The sequence below is a fragment of the Neofelis nebulosa genome, chromosome 7 (genome assembly GCF_028018385.1).
Source record: "Neofelis nebulosa isolate mNeoNeb1 chromosome 7, mNeoNeb1.pri, whole genome shotgun sequence".
In the NCBI taxonomy this organism is placed as follows: Eukaryota; Metazoa; Chordata; class Mammalia; order Carnivora; family Felidae; genus Neofelis; species Neofelis nebulosa.
The window spans coordinates 33,299,672-33,314,192 of NC_080788.1; the positions used below are offsets into that span (position 1 = coordinate 33,299,672).

A 14,521-nucleotide genomic window follows, 5' to 3' on the forward strand; every position below is an offset into this window, starting at 1 on the left:
AGCCTGTCTCAGACCACAGCTGACCCTCAGGGAGAATGGAGCGGCTAAGCCTGAGCCTGGGGTGTTGTGGGGCGAGCTACTCCTGCTGCTAAAATAGCTTTGCACTTCTCTCTGGACATCATCATTGTGGTTTGCTTTTCAGCCTGAATCCCACTGGGGAGTGGGGATGGGGTCGGGGGAGCAGACAGAGGGGCAGGCAGAGGGTATCCTTAGTGAAGGAAGAGCCTTTCTATGCCAATCTCCATATCTTCCCCTGGTACCCATGTGCATTTCTCACCCAGTGACTCAGAACCTCCCGAGACTTCCTTCTTCAATGTTTGCTGTCCCTTGGAGTTTTCTCCCATAGTCTGTAACTCATTCTGTCTGTCCTCCTGGCGACTGACCCCTGTGTCTCTGGGCAGATTTTATTGGGACCTGACCATGCTGCTGCTGATGGTTGGAAACCTAATCATCATTCCTGTGGGCATCACCTTCTTCAAGGATGAGAACACCACACCCTGGATTGTCTTCAATGTGGTGTCGGACACGTTCTTCCTCATCGACTTGGTCCTCAACTTCCGCACAGGGATCGTGGTGGAGGACAACACAGAGATCATCCTGGATCCGCAGCGGATTAAGATGAAGTACCTCAAAAGCTGGTTCGTGGTAGATTTCATCTCGTCCATCCCTGTGGACTACATTTTCCTCATCGTGGAGACACGCATTGACTCAGAGGTCTATAAGACTGCCCGGGCCTTGCGCATTGTCCGCTTCACCAAGATCCTCAGCCTCCTGCGCCTCTTGCGTCTCTCCCGCCTCATTCGATATATTCATCAGTGGGAAGAGGTGAGTGGTCAGACCCAAACATCTTGGCGGAAGGGGTATCTTACCCCCAGGGGGAGTAAGGGGCCCCCAGGTAATCTCAGATAGTTGGATTTGGGCTGTCAGATTGTAGCAGGCACATCTGCTCCGAGAGGACAAATAGTAGTAATTTCTTGACCTCTTATGTGCTAGATACTGTAAAACTCACTTTACAGGCAGTATCCCATTGAAGTCTCTAACAACTGTAGAGAGTATCATATAGGTACATCGTTTTTTACATAAGGAAACCGAGAGGCAGAAAGTTTAAGGGATTTATTTCAAGTCACAGAATCAGTAATTGATGAACCTGGATTCCAAAGCCTGCACTGTTAACCATTGGACTATATTGTAGGAAATGCAAACTCATGAGCTGGCAGGGGCCAGGCAGGGAACGCGGATGGGTGAAAAGGGCCAGCTGAAGGCAGTAGAGAGTGTGGTAGACTGGGGAAAACTGAAGAAAACATTTTCTGTCTGCCTCTACTCTGCTCTGGCCACTTGTTGCCAAGTGAGAAAGGGCCCAGGGTTGCTAGATCTATAGGTTGACCATGGGATGCAGAAATCTGGATTTTTGTGAAAATTTTGTAGGCAACTCTATTAGGTATCCTGGGAGTTCTTCTGGAGCAGACCCTGAGGTGAGGATTTGCATGAAAGTGGCTTTTCTCTCAGTGGGGTTGAGGTGGGGAGTGTTTCCAGGAATCATCTGGTGGGGGACTAAGGAAGAGAAGGAAGGAGGCCAAACAAGGGTGACATCAAGCAAAGTCCCATGGGGAGTTCTGGGGACAGCATACCTCACACCTCTTACCTCACACCTCTGAGTTGTCCCAGTCAGGGCAAAGAAGGTGGAGTTTTTATATCCCCTTGCCTGTCTGTCATTAGTTCAGGGTACTTCCTGCGCTCAGTGCTAGCAGGTGAAGCGGCTTCCAGCAGCCTGGGGCAGGTCTCCAACAAAGAGCCGCAGGTGCTAGCCATAGGGAGTGAAAAGCTCCGAGGAGACTGGAGTTGTGTGTGCACAAACTGTAAAGGGATCCTAGGGGCTGTGGGCAGAGCACTGGCTACAGAAACTAAATAAAAAATTGTAAAAGGACTGGGTGTAAAAAAACACTGTTCTGAACAAACCTAACTCAGCCATGGGCTGAATGCAGTCATCTGTGGGAAGGACAAGAGGAGGGCTATGGGCTGGCGTTTGAGAAAAAGCAGGTGACCTTGCAAGCGCTTCTGTCTGTGTCCGCCACCATCCACCTTACACCTTTTGGCGGCGGCGGCAGGCAGGCCAGCCTGGAAGTGTCAGGGCGGAGGTAGGCATACTCTGTGAGGCTGCCCACCTTGGGGTCTGGAGCAGGCTGTAGCCTGGGGAAGCTTCTACAGAGACGTATTTCTTGCCGTGGCTCACTGCTGGTCTTCTGGTCTCCAGGACCCCTCTGCTTGGTTGGACAGAAGTTCCTATGCTCAGGACACAAAGCCCCCACCCCACCCCACCCCAGCAACAGCCTGGGCCCTGGGCAAATAGCACACATGGCTGATGGTTAGGGCACTGGCAGATTGAGGTCGGAGGTGTCATGAACACCTGTGCTGCAGAAGTGCCTACACCGGCCTGGCAGCATCCCTGCATGGCAGAAATTTTCCTTGCCTAGGAAAATTTGCATTATTCCTGCTGACAGAGGAGGGGCAATGACTTGCCCAAGGTCATGCGGCAGGCCTCTGGAAGAGCTGGAGCAGAACCCAGTTAGCTCTCTTGACTCCCAGCAATGAGAAGTCTGGTGCAGTGAACGGCCACAGGGCTTTACACTTCTCAGACCTGAATGAAGATCCTGGCTCCACACTGCCTGGCTCTGTGACCTTGGTGCCACCTTGCCTCCCTGAGCCTCAATCTCTTATCTGCAAAGTGGGTCTAATCCTCACTGTATTGCCTTGAGAATTAAATGGGATGATATTTACCAAATGCTTAGCACAAAGCCTGGTGAACTATCTGATAAATGCCCCTCCCCAATCACTTGTCTTAATAATCCTCTATACCTCTATGGGAGGGGTTGCTTTTCTCAAATACTTTCTAACCCTTATCTTATTGGCTCGCCAAACCTATCTGGCAAGGCAAGCCAGGCAAGATTTATTATTCCTGTTTGTCAGCGAGGACAGGGGTCAGAAGAGTCAGCTGCCCCAGTGTTAGGGTTTTGGACCTGGGCCTCCTGATTCCGGGTTCCATGCACTCCCTGCGTTCTTAGGTCACCTGAATGCGGGGTGACTTTGATTCTGTTACCTGTCCCTCTGTTAGGGATGACTCCCAGCTGAGATTGGGAAGGCAGGCAGTGGAGCGGGTCGATGGGTGGCGTGAGGGGTTCTGTGTGACAGGTTGGGTTTGAGGTAACCATGGGACATCCAGCTACGGAGAGATGTTGGCATGTGGGGCTGAGCTCAGGCCTGACAGGGGACAGTGCCGGGCAGGGGGAGGGGACGGTGGCTGGGCCCCTTTGAGTGGCTGCGGAGGAAGAATGGAAGCATATTTCCTAGAATGCCCTAACAGGCTCGTCCAAGTCGAAATACTGGACCACGCTGGTTCCCTCAGTCCCTAAGACACCACCACACCCCGACCTTCTGTTTGTCTTGAACTTCCAGCTAAACTGTCATTAAAAGCAGAGAAATAGCCACTTTTTGCCTTCTCTGGCATTGGTTCATGTCTCCAGGCCCCTGCCCCCTGGAAGCCATCCTTGCTCCTTCCTCATGCCTGGGCCCTGAGGGCCATGATATCTGGGGAGAAGTGGCAGAATGGCCAGGGGCTCAGCAGGATGAGCCTGAGAATAGAAACTAAGTGCTTCTTTACTGTCCCTGCACCATGCGTCCTGGGAGCTCTGTCCAGGGCTTCTGTCCCTGCTGCCTCTCTGGGCTATCCAGAACTGGTCAGGCAGGCTCTTGCCCTGGCCCTTTCCTGGGGCAGACAGAGGCCCCAGGAGGCCTCAGGTCAGGGCTCTGAACTAGAAGTTGGTACTCAATCTTGTGGGCAGAAGGGAGATCCCAGGAGGCCAGATGGATGACTCCCCCCCACCTCCACATACACTGTTATCTTGCCTATCAGCTGGGGAGGAAATTGCTTTGAGCTGGCTTCTGCCGGGCACACTGCCCAACCAAGGGCTCCCATTGGACCCCTGGGATTGAATTGGGTTTTCCCAGCTGGTCCCAGAAACCCTGTCTCCACATCCTCAATAGCCTGCCCCAGTCCTGGGGCTTCTAGCCTCAACTTGGCCTGGAGGCAAGAGCAGGGAGACCCTTGAGGTCCCAGGTCTACATGAAACATGGGAAAGGAGGTATTTGGTAGAGAAAACCCTGCTCTGTCTCCTCCTCTAACTCCATATGTGACTCTCTTTCCTTTTCTAGGCTTCACTTTCCCCAACCGTCAGGTGTGCTCTGATAGTCTAGGAGGTGGGAGCTTGGTCCCCACTCCAGCCTCTGTCGGCAAGGATCGTGTTAGCTGATCCTGAGGACATGGTCTTCAGCCCCGGGTGGCAGGTAGAATGGTAGCCATCTGTGAAGAGGAAATAACCCCTGGTGAAGCTGTAAGATGCTAGACTCCTGACCCCCAGGCTTCAGCCCCCCATCAGACAGTTCTCTAGTGGTATTAGCAGGTGTTGGGAGTTAGGGGAGGGGGAGGTCCTGGCAGGAGACAGCCACCCTCTCAGAGGATGCCAGCCTCTGCCTCCATCCCAGGCGATCTAGGTCAGCATCCTCCACCCAAGCCTCTCCCAGCCAAGCCTCTTCCCTCCCTCTGAGGTGTGAGCTTGTTACAGGCACAGAGGCTATTGTTAGAAACCTTGGTCGCCCCCCCTCCGGATGTTCCCCTGCAGGCCCTGCACCCCAGCAACCCATCCCAGAATCCTCTTCTTTCCGTCAGGAGCAGGGAAGCCATCCTGGGGAGGAAGGCTGGAGGCAGGAGGCTGGGCCGAGGCCGAGCCTCCTGATGAGTCTCCTCTCCCATGGGCCTCAATTTTTCTATCTTCTGGAATCAAGGAGTGGTCCTCGGGGCAGGGGGTTGGCCCTCTCTATGCGCCCCATGAAGGGGCTCAGCATGACCCTCAGTTTGGGCACCTCCAGGCTCTTCCCGGGATACACATGCAGCAGCCATCCTCTCAGGCCTGGGATTGCTGACCTCAGTGTGGCCACTGGTCCCTGCGACACAAGGAGAAGTTATTCTTTTTCCCTGAGGAGAAGACGAGTCCCTGGGAGGGAACTCAACTAGGCCCCAAGAAGAGGCCTTGGCAGAAACTCCAGTTTCTGGACTCTCCCCAGGACTGAGAAATCAACTCTGTCTTTGAAGGCTGGGGAAGAGAGGGAAGGAAAGGAACCAACATGCATTTAGTACCTACTGTGTACCAGCTGTGGACATCATCTCTCCTTATCCCCAAGACAGCCCTGGGAGCTGGCAGTTATTGACCCATTGCACAGATAAGGAAACTCATCTGTGATGAGAAGGGGTTGGCCGAGGTAGAGGACATGTCGCTCTGTCTCCACACTGTGGGCAGAAGATACGGAGCCTCCCCCAAGTGCCCTGCGGGGCACAGAGAGCAAGCTGCCCAGGCTGCCCACCCAGCAAGCCTTGCAGGGCCTGGAAATGAAGTACTCAACCCCCACGGTCAGAACCAACATCGTAAACGGGGGTTTTAATGAGGTACAAAGAGCAAAACAAATATTTGTGTAGTGCAGCTGACTTGCGGGTGGCCTGTGGCTCCAGCCCACAGCAGGGACACACAAGTGTTCAGCAGCCTCTCCCAGCAACGTCCAGCCTTCCTCTCGGCAACCACACCTGGGTGCCGTAGTGTCGGGGCCGGGGCGAGTGACCTCACCACCTGGGTGCCCTCCTAGCCTGAATGGATGTACCCCCGACCCAACTCTTGGCAGGAAGCTCAGATTTTGCCACGTTGGTGCAGTCAGCCACAATACCCCTCACCCCCACCGAAAACTCCCACCCTCCCACCGCTTCCCAGCACCCTCCCTGCCTCCCCATGGGCCTTCCCTACATCCACATGCTTCTTCAGCCTGACACTGGCACCACCACCACCACTGTGCTCTGTGCAGGACACATGAGCCTGTGCCCACCTGCAGGAAAAGGCACCATTTTCTTCCCGCAAGGTCAGAGGCAGGCTGCACCTGCCCAGAGTGGGGCCTTTCCCTAACACCACCATATACACGTGTGGCAGCCCTGATCGCAGTCATCCCATCACTGTCATCATCACCTTCACCTTTACCCTTGTCGCTAAGCACTTCTCAGTTCCTGAGGTCGTACCATGTGTTCTGCCATATTCGTTGCTGAGGTCGCGATAAAGCCAAAGCTAGACAAGCACCTGATCCTGGAAGAAAATTCGCCACGAAGGAACGAAAAACATAGATGATGCCAAAGGAAAAGAAAGTACTGCATAAAAACGTGCCAACCCTGATACTTCTGTCTCTAAGGCCCAGAGTGATTCATGTAGAGGAAAGTTTTCAGGGGCTGCCCCAGTCTGGGATGCTTTCTTTCTTTCTTTTTTTTCTTTTTCTTTTTCTTTTTCTTTTTCTTTTTCTTTTTCTTTTTCTTCTTTTCTTTTCTCTCTTTTCTCTTCTTTTCTTTTTCTTTTTTTTTTTTTTTGAGCGAGAGAGAGAGAGAGGGAGGAGGAGTGGGGGAGGGGCAGAGGGAGAGAGAGGATCATGGAGCCCAATGTGGGACTTGATCCCATGACCATGAGATCATGACCTGAGCCGAAATCAAGAACTGGCGGCCTAACCGACTGAGCCACCCAGGCACCCCTGGGACGCTTTCTAAAAGGGGTCCAAGGCTTCCTTCAGCTCAAGTACTGTTTTATATACCATATACTATATAGTCTATACTCTGCAGCATATACTACATAGTACTCTATGCCCTAGACACCGTAGGTACCGTCCAGCTCGGGCTGTCATAACAGAATACTGCAGATGTCAGGGCTTAAACAACAAACAGTGATTTCCTGAAGTTCTGGAGGTTGGAGAGCAGACCAGGGTGCCAGTGTGGTTGGGTTCTGCCTAAGGCCCTCGTCCTGGTTTGTGGATGGTCACCTTCTTGCTATGTCCTCACAGGGTGGAGAGAGATCCTCCTTCTCATGTCTCTTCTTCTAAGGGCCCTGACCCCATTCATAAGGGTGCCACTTTAAGGACCTAATCACCTTCGAAAGACCCCATCGCAGTGGGGATTCGGGCCTCAACATATGAATTTCACAGGGACACAGACATCTAGTCTGTAGCAGCTGGGAAATGAAGGAGCTTCGTAATAATGACCCCACCTGTGTTGTGTTCAGGGCCCAAAGGACTTTCTTAGCCAGTTTAATTTCTCTAGCAACCTTGAGCAATGGGGGGGCAGATGCCTGGCTCGTCTTAGCTGAGGGGAGGCTGAGATGTGGTGGGACGTGAGGGCAGGTGCTGGCCATTTCTGAGACTGGATGGTCCCACATCACTTGCCAGCCTCTGAGTCTTGAGAGCTGGTGGCATCCTGGTCAACTGAGACTTTGAAAGTTTAGTGACTTGCCCAAGGTCATAGAGCTGTTGTATTCACCTAAGCACGGAAGGGCCGGGAGGGGCATCTCCCCTCGGAGCCTAGGATGTGGTGCTGGTATTCAGGAGCTGCGGGGAACGGTGGGGAGAGGCTGAGGAGCTTCCTGGGCTCGGGATCCAGGTCCCAGGGCACAGCTGGCAGTGGACCGATGGCCAGAGGCACCGGTGTCGTGCTCGGGCCTGCTCCACCTCCGAGACCCCAGTCCCAAGCCGCCCTGCCTGGTCACTAGTGCCTGCCACTCCTTACGCTAATGTATCAGTTTGGCTGGGAGCTGGCACACTGAGGACCGGGGGCCAGTTTGGGGCCCCCGTGGGGCCAGGCTGCAGCACACACGGCTCCGTCTGTGCACTGGGCTGCGGAGGCGAGATGCCGGGGTGTTCCGGCTAGCCCTGGGTCCTGCTTGTGTGAATCCAGCCACATCACTCAGCCACTTGGGGTCTGAGTTGTCTCACCTGCCAAACAGAGCCACCGAAAACAGTCCCTCCCTCACCAGGCCAACCTACTAATCTGCAGGCAGCCCTGGTATCTTCAGATAATGCTTCTTCCGCTGCCGCCATGACTTTGGCAAATCCCTTTACTTCTCTGAGCCTTGGTGTAAAATGGATTAATGATATTTTCAGCAAAGGGTGAGTTTAAGTGAGGTGGTGGCTGTGGGACCACGTGCCCACACTCAGGTGTCGTGTCACTGTCCCTCTGTCACCGGGGCCATGGGGGTGGTGCGGCACCACCCTCCACCAGCCGTTCCAAGGTCCGCTTCCTCCTGAAAAGGCTCCACAGCCTTTCAGCTGGAATATCCAGAGTCATGCGACTAAAGGAGCCACGGGCGGGCACAACCCTGGAGATGAGGGACAAGTAGGATTCATGTTTGGCTTTTCAGAACCTAGACCCAAACTAGGCCCACATTTCAGAAGGGGAAACTGAGGTCGCTAGTATCAGAATATCCTGCCGCCAGCTACCAAAGTCTACCCCATGCTGCCCCCAGAGCCTCCCAGGCCAGAGGCAAGGCCAGAACTTCCTGAGACCTCCCTCCAGACTTCCTTCCATCTCTCCGTCCCCTCAATGCCCTGTCAGCATGGTGAGCCCTGTTGAAACCAGAGGAAGCAGCAGCTCTGGAAGGAGGGTGGTGGGCGGGGGGTGCTGGGCTGATGTGCCCACCCTGGCCCCGCCCACCCATGCTTCAGCCTCTCACTAGAAGCCACGAGAGTGGGGATGCATGGGTGCCACTGGGCTGGGGTTGAGGGGGCTGTACTTTATTTTGTTTTTATGTTTTTTAATTTAATCTATTTTTGAGGGGGGGAGAGAGAGAGAATGAGTGGGGGAGAGAGAAAGAGAGAGAGGGGAAGAGAGGAATCCCAAGCAGGCTCCGCATTATTAGCGCAGAGCCTGGTGAGGGGCTCGAACCCACGAACTGTGAGATCCTGACCTGAGCTGAAATCCAGAGTCGGACGCTTAACTGACTGAGCCACCCAGGCGGAGAGTGCTGTGCTTTATTAAACCATACGGGAGAGCATTACTACGACCACATATTAACTAATCATAAAGATTAATTATTAACCACTTATCAATTAATAATGGTTTGCAATTTATAGAACACTTCTATAGCCAGTACCAAGCACTTTATATGTATAATTTAATCCTTTTGACAATCCATCCAGGTAAGAATTTTTATTGCCATTTTCCAGATGAGAAGGCATGTTCAGAGAGGTTCAGGGACTTTCTCAAGGTCACACAGCTAGGAATGGGGTGGAAGTGGGCCTGGGATCAAGGTCTGTGTGAACTTGGAGTGTCTGTGCTGCTTCTCCTGCAGTTCCGTGGCTGTCTTAAGCAGAGCCCACTGCTCCTGGTAGGTCCTCAGCGTCTAGTGGCAGATTTAGGGAAGCACCATGCCCCTGGCCAGACTGCAGACTCTGGTCCCCGGAGGAGGCTCACGCTGGCTCTGGCTTTCTCCCTGTTGTCCTCACAGCCTAGGCAAGCAGATGAAGCAGCTTCTCTGCACCCTTTGGGGTCTATGGGGCTCCGGATGCCCTCCCTTCGCATATCGGCCTGGATAGCTGAACTTCCCGTGGGAGGCCCCCACAACCCAGGAGGCATCCCTCTGGGGCCCTACAGCCTGCCGTGTGCTTCCGGCTCCCCGCCTGACACCTTCCCACCCTTGCCACAGCCTGCACCTGCACCCAGCCCGGTGCTCTGCCAAGTCCACGTGGAGCGGCGCCCACAAGCAGCTGCAGGGGCGAGCTGAGACCCCTCCTGACCGCCCACCTATCCAGGCCAATTTCTTGCCCTCTGCCTGCAGATCTTCCACATGACCTACGACCTGGCCAGCGCTGTGGTGCGCATAGTAAATCTCATCGGCATGATGCTCCTGCTCTGCCACTGGGACGGCTGCCTGCAGTTCCTGGTGCCCATGCTGCAGGACTTCCCTGACGACTGCTGGGTGTCCATCAACAACATGGTGGTGAGCGTGCGGCTCAGCTTTCCCGCTGGGCGTTGGGAAGAGGGGAGCCAGCGAGGCACAGGTGGGCAGAGTAGGTCTAGGGCTTGGGACTCCTGAGCCCCCACACGTAGGATCCTGGGGTGCCAGCCTGGTGCCCAAGGGCGCATGGATCTAGCCGGTATCCGTCTATCCCAGAGCGCTGGGCTGCGTGCGGTTACCTGTGCCTTCTTACAGCATCCAGCGTGGCTGGGAGCTTCGTGTTCGTCCCAACTTCACCCAGGGAGACGAAACCTTGGCCTTTCTCAGACTATATCAAAAGGGGCAAAGCTGGGCTGGGGGCTCCTGTCCTACCTCTGCTCCCCAGAGGCAGACTAGTCCTAAAAGCGGAACCCAAGAAAAGGGAAACCTATGAAGGGCGCTGTTGGCAATGCCCGGACTCCCAGATCACACAGGGCCTCCTTCTGCTCCAGCAGCTGAGCTGGGCTGTCCCCTGCCCCCCATTTCTCCCCCACTGCCAGATACACACCTGCTGCTCATAGGTGGGGTCCTCAGCTGGGAAGACTTACCACCTCCCTACCACCAACCCTGTGGTGGGTGAGGGAAGATGGAATTGGGGCTGGGAAGCCATAGCGTAGAGTCAGTCCCCCAGCCTCCCATGGACAGATTGGGCACCAGGCGGGGTGGGGACCCCCTGGACCTGTGAGCATTTCTGTGGGTCTGGCGAACCCCTGCCTCCCTCCTCCAGTCAGTTGGTTTGGTCTGTTGGCAAATCCCCAGGGCCCCAGGGGACAAAAAACCAGCTTTGAAAGAGGTGAAAGAGACCCTGAGGCATCTTTCAGCATCAAATAGGCCTTTACAAAACAGCCTTTTGATGAGCTAAGTGTAAATGAATCGGCCATATGGATTGAATTTCCTGGTCCCCAGAGGTTCTGCAGTAAGGCCAGAAGCCCTGACTGAGAGGCAGCTGGGGGCCACCCCAGTTCCCCAGGCCCGGACCACAGGCCAGCACCCCTGGATCAGCCCCGCTGACCTCCCAACCTGGTCTGGACTGAGAACCACCAGACCAGCTCGGCTTTGTCTAGGACCGTTCTGAGTGACCTTGAACACGGCACACAGCTCCTGTGCCTTTCTCTGGGTGCTAAGAGCAGCCTGGTGACCGTGGAAGGGTTTGGGGCTCTGGGCAGGGACTCTGTGGGTTCCGCACTAGGTCGTGCACACTGTTGCTCACAGACTCCCTGTGTGAACAGGGAGGCGCTGGGGAGCTGGCAGGTGCTGGGGTTCATCTGGCAGCTTCCTCTTTTGGGACAGTTTCCTCTGTGTGAGGGTGACAGGCCCACACATGCACTCAATTCAGGAGATGGCCCTTCTGCGCCCAGCATTCCCACACAGAGACTTCCTTGAGACACTGGCTGGCTTTGGAGACAAAAATAGCCAAGAGCCTCTCTCGCTCCCTTTCTCCCTTCTCCTGCCCCCAAGCATTGTGTGTTCCAGACAGTCCACCTCCCGATGGGGGAGGACAACTAGTGGCCTCAGCCCTGGACTGATTCTGGCGGGGCTCACCCAGGAGGCGAGTTAGCTCCGCGGCGCCTAAACTTTGCTCACCCAAAACGAGGGCAGTGTTTTTGGCTCAGGCTGCCAGAGCTTGTCCCCCCAGGGGAAGTGTATCTGGTTTTATAATTGAGGTCAGTGGGGAAATGGGCTTCACTTGGCAGTCATTTGGTTGGGGGATAGGGCTATTTCAGCAAGCAGAGGACAGCAGGGTGGCTCGGCCCGGAGCCTTGGGCTGCTGGGTGGGGGAGAGGCTCCAGGCTGCCCCATGGGGGCTGAGAGGCTGGCTCCCCTCCCTTTGCTGGGGCTGCTGGTCTGATCCCTGTCCCTGATAGCAAGGGAAAGGCCCAATTCGGGGACTCACTGTCACCACAGGTTGCCAGCGTGGACCTCCTGTCCCTCACCCAAGGCTTTCAGCCAACAGCCAGGTTGGAAGCCCAGGGCTCACACGCTGGGAAAGAGTTAGGTTGACGAGCAGAAGGTGGCAAGGATCTTTCTAGGTGCTAATGAGAGGACGGGCCATTCACTACCCACCCCACAATCTGTCCACAGAACAACTCCTGGGGAAAGCAGTATTCCTATGCCCTCTTCAAGGCCATGAGCCACATGCTGTGCATTGGGTACGGACGGCAGGCACCTGTAGGCATGTCGGACGTCTGGCTCACCATGCTCAGCATGATTGTGGGCGCCACCTGCTACGCCATGTTCATCGGCCACGCCACCGCCCTCATCCAGTCCCTGGACTCCTCCCGGCGCCAGTACCAGGAAAAGGTAGGTCAGAAAGCTGTGGTTCATCCTGGGCGCTCTCGAGAGAACCTAACCATTGGTTCCCAGGGAGCACAGGCTGGCAGCCAGTGGGTCCCCACCAGGCCCCCCACGTGTTCTGTCCTCTACCATCATCTGGCTTTGCCTGTTAACTTTTTAGTTTGCTTCCTGTTCGTGGAACAAATTCCTACAATAAACAACCCCGCACATTGTTTCCGGTTGCCAGATCCATATCTCAGCCCTCTGCGTTGCTAAAGCCAATAGCTCCTTTGGGTCCTCATCTCGCCCAGCTTGTCAGTGGCATTAGACAGTTACCTCTCCCTCCCTGGCTTCGCACTTGGTTTCCGTAAGCGTACGCCCTCGGTTTTCCTCCTCCCTCTCTGGCCGATTCTGCTGCTCTCCTTGGCTGGCGTGTCTTCTCAGTTGTCACACATTGGGTCCCTGGTGGCTCAGGCCTTGCTCTCTGCTCCTCCCTGTCTTCCGTCTTCCTCAGTGCTACCCCCGCCACCATGTTCTGTGGCCACCTCTGTGCAGTGGGGCCCAAATGATAGAACCAGCTGTCGGTGGAGCGTGGGCATGTCCCTTCACATCTCTGCGCCCCATTTGCTCATCTGTAAGATGGGGACATTAGAAGGGGTCAGTCATAACACGGCATTTATGAGGAGTGAATGGTACCTGCCAACCACTAAGACTGTGTTAGCACAGAGCAAGCCATTCAATATTTATTGGCCAAGTGGACTCTGTCCCCCATCTTCTACTCCATCTCCTACGTGGCAGGTAGAGCAGGCATTTAAAAAAGGTAAAGCTGATCACATCACCCTGCTTAAAACTTGTTACAGTCTTCACGTTACTCCTACATGCAGAGGAACTCTGAGGTGTGTTTCCTCAGCCTGGCATTTAAGGGGCATAATCTGGCCCCTGCCCTTCCTTTTTTTGTTTTTTTAATGTTTTTATTCTATTTATTTATTTTAAATGTTTATTCATTTATTTTTGAGAGAGAATGAGCACAAGCAGGGCAGGGGCAGAGAGAGAGAGGGAGACACAGAATCTGAAGCAGGCTCCAGGCTCTGAGCTGTCAGCACAGAGCCCGATGCGGGGCTCGAACCCACGAACCGTCAAATCATGACCTGAGCCGAAGTCAGATGCTTAACCAACTGAGCCACCCAGGCACCCCTATTTATTTTATTTTTGAGAGAGAGAGAGAAAGAGAGAGTGTGATTGTGTGGGGGAGGGGCAGAGAGGGAGGGAGAGAGAGAATCCCCCTGATGCAGGGCTCGATCCCATGACCTGAGCTGAAATCAAGAGCTGGATGCTCAACCAACTAAGCCATCTGGGCACCCCTGGCCCCTGCCCTTCTCATGCCCAGATCAAGCCATGGGCCCACAGCCCTTTATTCCAGCCACGCCAGAGCCTTACACATGTCCTGCCACAGGGCCTTGGCTCAAACACTAGCCTGGAACTCTCCTCTCTCCTTTTCACCTGACCATTTCTCCACCTCTCAGCCTGCACTTGGCCTCTGTGGTGAGCCTTCCGTGACCCCACCCATCATGTGACCCCACCATGCCCTCTAATTCCCTTTCGCCACACTTGGTACGCCTGCCATTGCTTAATTAATCTGTGTGATCAGTTGTTTAGCATCCCCTCTTCCCTATCCAGGCTGTGGCTCTGTGAGGGCAGGACCCAGGTCTCTCCATCCCCATTGAATTCGCAGTGTCAGGCACATGGCAGGGCTCAGTATGTATGGATTAACTGGCTGCCTGCCTGCTCCGGGTGCTGTCCTTTGGTGGGGTGACCGAGAGATGGCGGCCCAGGTCCCATGCTGCCAAAAGGAGAGCTCAGAAGAGCCTGCAGAGCCAGGGCAGGGTGGGAGGGTCAGTTTGGGAAGGCAGAGGAAGGAGAAGGTAGAAGAGTAGAATTCTAGGCCAGTCGTCATGATGAGCAGCAACGAAGGTAAGTAGCTGGGTGGGAGAGAAATCAGCACGAGTAGAACAAAGGGTCTGGATTAGGAATGAGGGGGCTGGAAAGGGGAAGGACAGAAGGAGTTGGATTATAGGGGCCAGGGCTTAGTCCGGGCCGGGTGAGGAATCCATATGGGCCAGCGTCAGGGCCCAGCCTGTGACCAGGGCAGGACTCAGTGTGTGACGAGGATCGGGCTCACTGCAGGATCAGTGCGAGGGCCCAGTGTGTGACCAGGATTAGGGTTGAGTGTGTGACCAGGCTGAAGGCTCAGTGTGTGGCCAGGATTGGGGCTCAGTCCGGGACTACAATCAGGGACAGTTCAGAAAAAGCACCAGCGTTCATTTTAGGGCAGAGGCAAGCCTCTTGTGGCTTTCCATTTGAGAGCTGTCTTTATTTTCTTCTTTAGCTAATGGCTCTCCAATATGATTCAC

At 54.7% G+C, this 14,521-nt stretch overlaps 1 protein-coding gene across 1 annotated transcript in view; it reads left to right on the forward strand.

Annotated features, from left to right (window-relative positions):
• HCN4 (hyperpolarization activated cyclic nucleotide gated potassium channel 4) overlaps window positions 1–14,521 on the forward strand; it is a 45,269-nt gene that overhangs the window by 24,456 nt on the left and 6,292 nt on the right. The window contains exons 2-4 of the mRNA XM_058737109.1: window positions 402–825; window positions 9,678–9,839; window positions 11,919–12,137. Coding sequence (XP_058593092.1) covers window positions 402–825; window positions 9,678–9,839; window positions 11,919–12,137 — 805 coding nt within the window. The remainder of the gene's footprint in view (window positions 1–401; window positions 826–9,677; window positions 9,840–11,918; window positions 12,138–14,521) is intronic.